This window comes from Gadus morhua, chromosome 22, assembly GCF_902167405.1.
Source record: "Gadus morhua chromosome 22, gadMor3.0, whole genome shotgun sequence".
NCBI classification, from domain to species: domain Eukaryota; kingdom Metazoa; phylum Chordata; class Actinopteri; order Gadiformes; family Gadidae; genus Gadus; species Gadus morhua.
The window spans coordinates 2004168-2016469 of NC_044069.1; the positions used below are offsets into that span (position 1 = coordinate 2004168).

At 39.8% G+C, this 12302-nt stretch overlaps 1 protein-coding gene across 6 annotated transcripts in view; it reads left to right on the plus strand.

The window, feature by feature from the left end:
• Nucleotides 1-8932, plus strand: part of LOC115535808 (uncharacterized) — a 13341-nt gene extending 4409 nt beyond the window's left edge. The window contains exons 2-19 of one of the 6 annotated variants that reach the window (XM_030347319.1): nt 1272-1572; nt 1666-1816; nt 1933-2025; nt 2180-2387; nt 2679-2848; nt 2943-3041; nt 3167-3399; nt 3490-3668; nt 3759-3852; nt 4043-4387; nt 4513-4630; nt 4711-4802; nt 4891-5008; nt 5348-5464; nt 5719-5904; nt 6126-6278; nt 6740-6951; nt 7078-8932. In XM_030347319.1, coding sequence (XP_030203179.1) covers nt 1471-1572; nt 1666-1816; nt 1933-2025; nt 2180-2387; nt 2679-2848; nt 2943-3041; nt 3167-3399; nt 3490-3668; nt 3759-3852; nt 4043-4387; nt 4513-4630; nt 4711-4802; nt 4891-5008; nt 5348-5464; nt 5719-5904; nt 6126-6278; nt 6740-6951 — 2670 coding nt within the window. In that variant the 5' untranslated portion in view covers nt 1272-1470 and the 3' untranslated portion in view covers nt 7078-8932. Of the gene's footprint in view, nt 1-1271; nt 1573-1665; nt 1817-1932; nt 2026-2179; nt 2388-2678; nt 2849-2942; nt 3042-3166; nt 3400-3489; nt 3669-3758; nt 3853-4042; nt 4388-4512; nt 4631-4710; nt 4803-4890; nt 5009-5347; nt 5465-5718; nt 5909-6125; nt 6280-6739; nt 6952-7077 lie in introns of those variants that run through there. The other 5 variants (XM_030347316.1, XM_030347317.1, XM_030347321.1 and 2 more) reach the window with 5 other exon arrangements.
• Nucleotides 8933-12302: the final 3370 nt, after the last annotated feature.

Sequence of the window (12302 nt, forward strand, 5' to 3'; positions counted from 1 at the left end):
GGGACGAATTTCGAATTATAAATATGTTGAGCGGACTAGAATGCCTCCCGTAGGCCTATATATTATTATTATTATTATGCACGTCTTGAGCCATCAGTCGGAACGTGTCTGTGCCGCTTCCAGTGGGCATTTCAGTAGGGACCACAGCCGGTTCGCTGCAGTGCCGCTTCCGATTGGAAATTGGCCTTACGTACTTACCCATGAGCGTTCTCTGCCGTTGCCATGGTGAAGACGCAAGCTTTCTGGTTGCGTAAGCACTGTCGTCAGTTTTCGCGGGAATTTCGCTCATTCCCTCGCAAACTCCTACTAAGATAAGTTGATTGTCTATACGTCTGCTATATGTTTCGTTTAATATGATAAATTACCTGCATAGTTTAAATATTAGGGCGAAGATTAAATCCCCACCAGTGATTCACCATTGGTCAGCATCAATTATAAAGGGAAACTCCTGAAATTAACATAACCTTGCTAGCGAACGGATAATGTTCAATATAAACTAACACAATGCAGCATTAATAATATAATAATGTGTGAGTCATTTAATTGTGTGAGTTCATCTAGACGTTTTCATTTCCTCTGTCACTGTGGATCACTTTTAAAGTGAACTGTTTTGGATTTTACTTTAACTTTGTAAAGTTGTGTAGAAAACAAGCAAGGTGCTGTCTTTGAACAATTTATTATGCTCTCATGGTGCTTTCCCGGTCTTGTACCGGCAAAAGTCCGCAATAGAGATAAAGAAAAACCCGCTAAAACATGGTTTCTCAACGGGGGGCGTTCGAACCATATTAACTAGATGCCTTATTACAGTGGCGTCTAGAACGTCACCATAGGCGGTGTCATGCCAAATGTACTTTTTTTTATTACTTTTTAAATAGCCATAACTTGCTAAATTTTCAACCGATTTACAAACGGTTTGGTTTATTACAAACGTTATTAACGTGGTTATGATATTTAAACGTAAATCATTGTAGAATTCCTTACAGTTAAAATTAGGTTACCGTTTCGAAACGTAAATATCATTAAAACCGTGATAACTGTGTGATATGACACTTTCACAGTAAATTTGTCCAGAATCAACCACAGTTAATAACACCCTCCCAGGCATAGGTGTAGTGTTAATGTTAATGCAGTTAGTTAATTTTAATGCATATCTGATATGGTTTTCTTATCATTAGGTAATGGCTATATTAACATTGTATTTTTTTGCACATTGCTGCTAACTTTGTTTGTGACTGGTTGATGGTTGACAGTTTTTTCTTTTCTCCCTGCAGCTCCTTTATAGTCAACCCCCACCACACGTTATCGTCGTCATTTTGAATACCCAAAGGCACTTTTAAGAGCCACGTCCATCTGTCTGCCTTTCTGTCTGGCTGTCTGTCTATCTATCTGCCTGTTTGGCTGTCTAACTGTCTGTCTGCCTATCTGTCTGTCTGTCTGTCTGTCTGTCTGGGTCAGTCTGTTTGTGTTGCAATGGCCATGAGACATACCATTGACCGCCAGCATCCCAGCTACAAAGAGGGGAAACGTAAATTGCTTGAAAGTAAACAAGACCACCTTATAGCTGAAGCTGAGGTTAGTGTTTTTATATCAAATGAATCGTTTTTCATTTGTCACCTGTCTCAGTTTCTGTACCTTTAATTATTGAATTTTCCCTTCAACACGCAGAGAGCCGTTGAGGAGAGGAAACGTGCGCGTTCTGGTGGAGGACCTCCATGTGGCTCCACTAGTGACGGTGCAAGACGAGGCAAGCCGAGGGGGAGGCGTGGAGGGCGACGCGGAGGGCGACGCGGAGGGCGACGCAAAGCCTCAGCCACAGGTTCTTATCTGAATTATTGGACATTTATTGGAATTTAATGCGTAAATACTAGATGAGTTTGTAGCATGAAAGAATATTTATGAATGTTAATCATTCTTTAATGTACTCTTTTACAGTCACGTTCCCCCCAGCTGAGTGCTCCCCGTCATCCCATGAGGACGTTCCGCTTACTGTACCTTCAGCGCAACTGAATCCTCAAGAGGCATTTGGTAAATCCCACTGATGAATTGAAGTTTAAATCTAAAAATGTAAAGGTATCACTGAGAAAAAAGCCCTTTGTATTCTTGGTCCATTTACTTTTACTGTAAGTTATGTACTTCAACTGTGAATCCATTGTAGCCAAAGTTTCTATTTTCTTTACAGAAAAGTTTGTGGAGAGGCTTTCATCTCTAAATGCCTCTGGTCCTTCTGCCAAGCCTCAAAGAAGCTCTGCATCTTCATGGACTTTTCGGCAGCAGAAAGCCTCAGAGCGCTGGACAGAAGCACGACCAAACCACCTACAAGGCCTCATTGAAAAGGAGGCTGTTGGTCATCCCTTGTGTTGCCTCTGCCCCAAGCCGGCTGTTATTAGGTTGGATCACATTAATCTTAAACTTTATTTACCCAGGGTAGTAGCTGAGCATTACAGCAATTCTCAGTGCCCTGCTATATAGGCTAACATGCATGTCTTTTGGGGTGGGAGAGAAATTTGATACACAGAGGAAACCTACATGAATGTGAAAAGTACATCTAGGACCTTTGTATCAAACCGATTATCTAACTTAATTTAGAATACTGTAGCTTACTGTAACTTGAGTGTATTGTAGTTTATGAGTTATTCACATGAATAGTTGATTATATTATTAATTTTTTTCATCCCTAGGTGCAGAGAGTGTCTCCCTGAAGAGTGGTTCTGTGGGGACTGCGATGTACTGCATCACAAAAAACAGCCACTCCACAACAGGGAATGTCTGATACGTGGGTTCTTTGAACCCATTCCTCCAACCACACGCGTCATGAAAGGGGAGGATGGATATTTCACTCAGGAGCAAGGTATATACTCAACAAAGCTTTTATTTTGCTGTTCACATGTGTCTGCAGCTTTTAAAAGATAATATGAAAGAATGGTCTTCTTTATTTATGCCAGCTTGCATCTTGCCAACTGTGAGTGTGTCAAACTGCGTCTGCGATGGCACAACCTTCACTGTGTTACCAGGCAAACCAGTGATTTTAATTAACATCAATGGTAAAAACAATTCACTATTTAAATTTATATTTGAAGATGATTTCCAGAAATAAAATCACACATCAAGATATTGGGGGTCTTTCAAAATGTGTTTTAAGCATGTTTTTTTTCTTTCTTGCTCTAAGGACGTTATGACTTGCATCAGCCACTGTATGTATGTCAGACGTGCCAGCAGCAGAGGACCCCTGACATGAAGCACTTCCTTCAGAGTGGATATTGGCCAGCCTCTCTCAATACTTCCACGTTGTACACGTTGGACCTCTTGAGCTCCTTTCAGGAACTGAAAGTAATCTCTCCGGGATTCTCCAGACAGGCCTTCGCAAAGCTCCTGGAGCATCGCACCAAGTGTGGAGGACGAGTTAGTATTATTGTTCTTGGACATATTACAACATTTCTGTGCATAAGCAGACAACATCCCAAATATTTTTTTATTCTATGTATCTTCCAGTCTGGACATATCAAAGGTGACACCCTGCAGCGCAGCTTCTTGGAGTTTTCATATGCTTCGTTTGAGAAGGACCAACTCTGCTGTGGTGCTGTTCTCACCTGCCCAGCCTGCACACCAGAAATGTTGGCTGTTTCAGTAGATGGAAACAGAAAGTTATATCGCTTTCGCCGAAATGGAAGGTGCTCTTTGTTCCAGTGTTATTATTGATTGATTGATTGATTGATTTAGTTACATATTTAATACATTTCATTTCTATTTGTCTTCCACAGTTCTGGTGACCATGCCTTTTTTGAAGGTTTATTTGTGGCTGAAGACAGTGCAGTGTCTGGATTTGTGGACATGATCCAGAAAGCTGTGAAAAAGGCAAGTTTGAATCGTAATTTGACAAAATACTTCTGTTGCTAAAATAAACATATCTATCCAACATAGATTTCCTCCCCAACAGCAACTTCTGCCTGCCAACTAAAAAATCAAATTTAGTGAATACATGGCATATACAGTGTTTTATGATACCATTGATTTTATTTGATTTATTTTTGTTTACGTGTCATAGACACAGGGAAGAGGCACGTGTGGGGACTCCCAATGGACAGCAGCACGGGAGACATCAAGAAGGGCATCCAAATTGGATGAAGAGGGCATGGAGGTTGCTGTGTGTCGCCATGGTTTCCTTCTTAAAGCCCTTAATATGTACAGGGGAGAAATATTTGCCTGCCCCATGTACCTTCAAAAGGAGCTGATGCCAGCCAAGGCACAATTCTTTGCCATGGATGTGGCTTGCAAATACTGGCCATACCTGGAGAAAGTTGCCAGTGTCCTTCCTGCTCTCCAGGAGCTGACCACCATGAAACCTTTCCTCAGCGTCATGCATGCTCGAGCTCATGCTACCAAGTGTGAGGTATGTTTATTATTTTTTATTATGGTATGTAAATTGTAATGTTTATAATATTAAATTGAAGTTAATGGGTAGACTATATTATGTATATGTTTTGTGTTACCATTCCACTCAACCTTTACTAACAGATTAAATGGAGTGGTAGGAACCAGGAAGGAGCAGGGACAACCGCCGGTGAAGAGGTGGAACAAGTTAACAGCTACCTCTCTCGTTGTGCCCTTACGACAAAATATATGTCGAAAGCAGGTGAACAGAGTGTTTTCCATATTGTTGCATACTTCTTTTCAAAGACTGCATGCCATCAACTCATACTTTGCCTTCAATAGCCCGGTTGGACATGCTCACATTGCATGCAATGTTGTGGAACCAGAAGAAAGGGGATTCCTTACACCAGGCACTTTCCCCAAGATATGTGAAGGTAGGTCTAATGGTTTAATTTTGTCCTTTGTTTTTATCATTTGAGCTGTTAATCCTACAGACTTTATCCTGATTACACTGTTTATCAGACTTGTCAGAGGCTCCTGGATGAGACTGCAATGCTAGCAGTGCTAAAAACCCAGCTACATCTCTCAGATGAAATGGTGTCACAGTGGATCTCAGATGTGATGGAATGGGCAGCTGGTGGTAAGCATGACCAGATAACAGAAAATAACACAATACTTTTCCACTACTATTTGAATCTTCAGGTTTGATATTAAAGATCAGCCAACAATAGTTGGCTGATCATTCAGGGCAGTTAAAGTGATCTCTAGGGATTACAAGAGGTGGTGACATCACCTGCCACCAAGACCAGCAAACTGTGTGACATGTTGGGTTTTTTGTATATTCCAGTTTCTCTTCTGGAAGTATACATACCAAGTTGTACAATCAAGTTGGGTTAAGAGGGGTTTATGTGTAACATGAATTCAAACATCGAAACTGTTATGTGTTGTTTTATTTTGAATTGTACTATTATTTCTACAGAGACACGAGATGCATCTGACAACCTGCAAGGCACCACACACACAGGGCTTCAGCGGTCCATTGAGGGGCTCTACCTCAGTGTGAGGCAGCGGAAGCTAAATCTGTACCGTCAGAATGGTATTACTACTGTATAATATACACAAAAACAAATACATGGAATTAGTACACAATGTAGAAGCAATTACGCCAATTACAGCTCAATCATTACATTCTCTTCTGTTTGATTGTAACTGATTATTATCTAGATTGTCATTATTACATTCATCAGTCACTCACTGCAGCTTCACTTTCACTTTTTGAGCGCAATGTATTTTTTGCTTGACAAACAGTTCTGTCAAGAGCCTTCACCCATCTACTTCATGTCATTCTAGACAGCAACAAGCTTCGCCACCGGCTTCGGAGGAAGCTGGCAGAAGAGAAAAAGCTCCTTTTTCAGGAGATACAAAAGCACAACAAGCTTGACTCTGCAGCCAACATCGATGCAGCTGTGGTGGAGCACTCCCTGAGTGGAGAGAGCACTGTGTCCCCAATATGGCCTTGGGAGGTTCATGACAGCGGTATGTCAGTTTTTAGAAGATTTTTGTTAAGCTGTATACGGTATACTGCAATAAGTGTGCAAAAAATATTGAGTTGTTTAATATTCATGTCGTTTCTATTTGTATTTTAAGTTTTCTACTTTTTGTATAAAATTGATAAAAGAGTACAATTGTGGTCGATACATTTATGTTTATATGCAACATTGAGTATTGTATTCATAAAACTGTAATTGACTTTTTAGCAAACATTGGAACCAAGAAACGGCTTCATGACCAAGTCATGACAACAAAGCGACTGCAGGAGGAAAAAAACATTCTGGTGATGGAGATGGCACAACACTGCACATGGTTGCAGAACCTGGCATTGGTTCTCAAAAACAAGGTGGCTGAGTCGGGTAAGTTGACGCAAAACATAGCTGTCCATGACCAACTCACTTTCAATCACAAACCTAATAGAGTACAACAATCATTGTTTGCAGTGATGGTCATTTAATTGTACATAGTAAAATGGTGATATACGTTGTTTGCTATGGTAACAAGTCAGTGGGGTTGTAAAGTGTGTCACTTTTGCCAAATGTGGAGATATTTAGCACTGTGGCTATAGCCTGAAATCAGAAGTCAACCAAATAATTGTGAACATTGGAATATGTGGTCACACAGGGTTAGCATAAAAGTAAGCTTGTGCTTACTATTATCTCAATCTGAAGCCTGCTTGGTATCATGGCAACTATTCACATATGGTATTTAGATTTGGACAGGAGAGAGCTTTCTACTCTATTGAAGTTACAGTATGTGGACTCATGAAGCAATTTTACTATGTAGAAGGTCTGTAATGTAATCTCATGTATATTTTGAGGTGGAGAGTCTGGAGACAAAGGAGCTGAAGGACTTTGCAGTCTCTTGAGGAGAAGAAACACAGAGGTGTCAGAGGGGTTGCAAGTGGTCCTGCAAAAATACAAGACTGCTTTAGGTCCTGAGGCCTCTGTCATTCAAAATATTGAAGAGGAAGACCAAAGTGTCCACAGCAGTCCAGACACCAGTGAGGATGAAGAGGAAAGCATAATTTAGGTGACGTTCACATAACTACACAGATTAGTGTTACTCTTTAAAGATTATTTATGTATTTATTTATGCTTTTTCATTCTAAACAGCTCAACTTTAGCTTTTGATCTTACCTCTTGTTTTTTCCCCCAGATTGAAGCTGCACTGAGGATGGACTAAGGAAATGGACTTGCCTAGAAAGCACTAATGTGATAAAACATGCATTCGGGCGTCTTATATTATTTCACACGCATAGATATTAACTTGGCACTATGGGGGAGGGAACCAAGGAAGGCAGGCTTTCCTATGATTGGCCGTTCTGAAGCGCGATATTCGATTGACAGCCCTCCTCAGCCCGAATTCAGCCAAGGGTTTCTTACTTGAAGGGACCTTCGCCCAGACGTGATTGTCTTCTGAGTTTCAGCCATTGACTACAATACAGAATGAATGAGAGGAGGGCTGAGGAAGGCTCTCAATCAAATATCGTGCTTCAGAAACAGCCAATCACAGGAAAGCACGCCCTGCCTTGATTCCCTCCCACATAGTGCCAAAATTAAATTTGAGCGAGAGAGAAAAACATCATTCGCGAGAGGCTGTTTTGTATGACCAAAGTTATTCCCCCCTCTCGCTTGCAACGAGGTAATAATAATAATAATACATTTAATTTAGAGGCGCCTTTCAAGACACCCAAGGTCACCTTACAGAGCATATAGTCATCATACATTATTTAAAAAAAACAAGACATTGTGTAAAATTAAATAAACATAAGCAATAAGAAATAAATAAAACAAAAACAAGACAAAACAAAACAAAAAAAACAATCAAAACAGTGATCAGTTAGACGTTGTGTGCGAGTTTGAACAGGTGAGTGAGAGTAATGCTCTCGAGGATCTTTTTTCCTGGCTCGGGGAGCTGCGCTCTGAGTGCGGACGTGCGCACAGATAATTTGGGCGCTCGCAGTTAACATCAACGTGTATGAAATAATATAATACGCCCGAATGCATGTTTTATCCCATTAGTGCTTTATGGCACTAATGTGTCGCCATACTCAACCGCTTATCCTGGCAACTTCACACCTGACACTGCACCCTTGGGTCTTCTGCAATACACCCACCAAGTGTAAAATAAATCAGATGAACACTACTAACTGCTTCCTGTCAACTGACAGCAGTCAGCTGACCGTCATTACATCGCTGTAGCACGTGAACATTCATTGGTGCCATACTTGACAGCTCTCCACACAGTTACATAGCATTGTGGTGAATGTTCAGACCACTGTTTCATCTCTCCCCTTCCAGCGTCACAGAATATCAATCTTGGTGATGGAGGCACTAGCATTTTGGTGTGTTATTTAGTTAATGTGTGTAAAAGATGACTTCCTCAAATGTCTTGTTTTGTTCGGAATTCAAAGATTCAGTTGACAGAATATATAGAAGTATTAAGAAACCAGAAAATATTACATTTGAGAATCTGGAATCTGATCATTTTGAATTTTTTTATTTTTCAAAAAATGAAAAAGTGATTAATCGTTCATCCAAACAGTTGGTTATTAATTAAAATCAAATAGTTGCATGTCATGTAAAATGTAAATCAAGGAGAACGACCATTTTGATTGATAGGGTGGCGTGACTAAGTATGTATACATATAATATGTATGTAATATGCATTAGACTGTATGTAACAAAGAGACAGTTGTATAGTTAATATAGGTACGTACAGTATAACTGGATTACATGTTCTGTTGTCAGTGCTTATGTAAAGCTAACCCTACAGTCCATTTTTAAGAAATACAGCCCAAATTGTTTGTGTGTTGGACAGATCCATTTGGTGCATTTTCTCCAGTATTGTTGCAAAAGATGAATACATTATTGCCAAAAATGACCATTTTTTGTTTTACTTTTCCATCATGTTTAGAAACATCATGTGACAGTTTTGTGTTTTATAAAAAAAGATAGCCTATCAAGAGAAAATATGGGAAACAAACATAAATAATGCATAATTAATTATATTTTGAATTGAGTTAAATTTAACATCACATACATTATTATTTATGTGGATTACATCAATTAACTGATCTCCTTGTGATATATTTCACCCAAATCATCTATATGCAGTATAATTTAGCCTATGTTTTACTTGTAGATTTTTGATTCAGTAAAGATTCATTTTCCTAAACTTATTTACAACCCTCCTCTTGGTGTAAGAACTACAAGTATCCCTTCTAACTTGAATGGTTCCTAAAATTTCAAAGGAACGATTGTAATGGGCATTGTATTTTTAAATACATTGTATTCCCCATGATTAGAAGTTTGCAGTATTAAACTGGATGATAACATTGTAATTAATAACATTACAATGTTACATATAAATGTAGTATTGTTCAGTACTATATTGGGTATATATTATGTTCTATGATACTTAAATACTAAACCTAAATTGTCATGTTAATATCAAATTGAAGTTGGGGTTGACTGACGTCTTGAAAACCTTGGGGGGTGTTCACTAGCCAGTAAGGCTATTGCTAGTTATCTGCGACTGCTGTCGATTATTAATCCATCCTACTGCAGGTATACTGAACTAAATGGTTTTGTTTGGAAGCCACACCATATTAAAACCAAATTATAAATCACATTTACACTTTATAGCAGGAAAATAGATCGAAGGATGAGGTCTGAAAGATATGTTTTGAAACGTTGCTTAATACGTTACGCCATTGAACACACACCTTTCTGTCGGCGAGATAGAGCAGCAGGAAAAACATAAAAAAAGCACTCATAAATGTATATATATTACCTTTTTCATAAAATATATCTACTCACGATATAAACATATACGTTATGGTCATACTTTAAGAACTGTTACTGTTAAGAATTGGAGTGGATATATGATTTCGGAACCCTAATGTCAACATATTAACCCTAAACCGGAAGGAGGATACCAGAACTACAATTTGTCCCGAGTTATAGTGTGCTGTGTCATAGCTATTGTAGTTCCAATTAATTATCTCTAATATGTAAAACTGGGATCACGAACGTTGCAAGCTCATTCTATGTTTTTAAGGGTGGGAAGCACGCCTGTTTGGTCTGATTTTAACTTTCTTATTGGTAAGAGGGTGTAATCATGTTTTTTATAGGTTTTGACCCTACTCTATTGGTCTGCTGTCGAGTATGATAGTACATGTGCAGAACTTTCCAAAACAGTTGACCCCATGTCTGTAGCATATTTTGTTGTTGAACTACAAGCCTTCAAAAGTGTCACAGGTACAAGGTTCAAAGGGCACACCTGAGGAGCAGGAACCGCCCACAAATCTCAAATTGACATATGTTGCTCCTTAGGTCAAGACCTTTCCAACGATGTCTTCACTGTTGTCCTATGCCAATTTTTGATGTTCTTGTTGGTAGACTACACATCATGGCTGTTTGCCGTATACATTCAGAGACCTCTTTGAGGGCCAAGCTGGAAACAATCACTCAAAATCTTTTAACGGGTATTTTGTGGCCAGATTTATTTAACATATTGATTATAGGATTATACGCAGTCATACTATTCAATGTGGACCAGTTTCAAGTTTATTTTCAACAGTCTCAATCCCTACTCGTCAAATGTGTGACGCATGGCCAAGGATCCCTGGCGTCAATTTGCGACGGAAAATGGGTACCTTTTTCGTCGTTTTTCAATGCCTGATAGACAGTCATGTTAATGATCCCTCACCGTCGGATATAGACGAAAGGAAATCAATGTCTATCAACGGTGATGCCGTCAGGTTATGCAAATATTGTCGATTGATTTGTTTGACAGATTCACCATTAAACGTGTTTCTGGTGACATTTCTGGTGAGAAATTTACTTTTTCCTTGAATAATCTTCAGTCAGTGAATGTGTATGATCTTTATTAATATTTATTATCTGAATGGGAAATGCAATATTTTAGGATCGATTCACCGTTAAACGTGTTTCTAATAACATTTCTAGCGAGAAATATACTTTTTGCTTTCATAATCTTCAGTCAGTGATTGTGTCTGATCTTTAGTTTTATAGTTATTAGGAAGATTTAATCGTCTCGCTCGCATGTCTCAACGACGTCAGGTTGCTAGGGACGCTGCTTTCGCTAAACTAGCAGATCACGTGTTTCCTGCGTTTGTGTTATTAAACCGTTACTTTATGTAACTTTTAATGATATTGTAATAACCACAGGCGAGGTATTGAGCGAAGTAAGCTTGATAGCAGGTTTATTGGAGTCCACAATCGGACAGGCAGGCACAGCTCCACCGGAAAACTACAACAACCAAAACTCCCCCCCGGAAGGAAACCCCCGGAACCCCCTCTCAGAAGGCCCGCCCCTTACTCCCAAACCCTCTGACGTGAAACCTCCTTTATTATGTCCATGCGTGAAACACGTTTATTTGTGAGAGCCAACATGGAGCCAACCCAGTCGCCAAAAGCATATGTTGACAGTGTACGTTTTCGTGAACACTGGATTACGTCGCATTTCAACATAAAAATAGCGTGTTAGCACACATACGCACGCACGCACGCACGCACGCACACACACACACACACACACACACACACACACACACACACACACACACACACACACACACACACACACACACACACACACACACACACACACACACACACACACACACACACACACACACAATGCATTTCGCTGCTAAAACAACAACTTGGGCTGCTTCTAGGACATTTTGGGTGGATTTTGAACGGTATGTGGGCAGGACGTTTTTTGTAAAAACCACGCGGCAAAGGAGCTGCCGTGTGTTGTTTTTGTCGGGTCCGATGGTTAAAAAATAGACAGATATTCCAAGGTATCCTTAAAAGGCAGCTTGGATGTTTTTATTTTTCTGCAGTTTAGACTTCCTTCTATAACCTATTTTTGAAAGCAAAACACCAAGCTCATTGATTTAACGAGGGAGGGTTATTTGAAACAATTTATTAAATATATATTTGTATGAGGTCATTCCTTCTCCTGAGTTTGCTTCCTATTTATGTCTACTGTACAACCCTACTGTCCACAAGCATCACCCCCCCCCCCCCCCCCCCCATATGGATTTGGAGAATTGTTGCCACGTCCCAGTGGTGGAGGTATCATATATATGAAAGAGGGCATTCAATTATACTACAATGATCAATTAGGAGGCCGAAGCCCTAAAGGAAATGATGCAATAGGTGACTGGGTCGACAACATTTAAGTAAACGCATACGCTTCAACCTGTGGCTCTAGCCCTACAGGAAATGACTCAGCAAGTGCTCCATCTCGTTGCACCTGCACCCAGCGGCTCGCTTGCAAGATTTTGGCCTGAAGTTCTTCCCAGACCTACACCCTAGCCATCCAACACGCATATCTGAGAATCA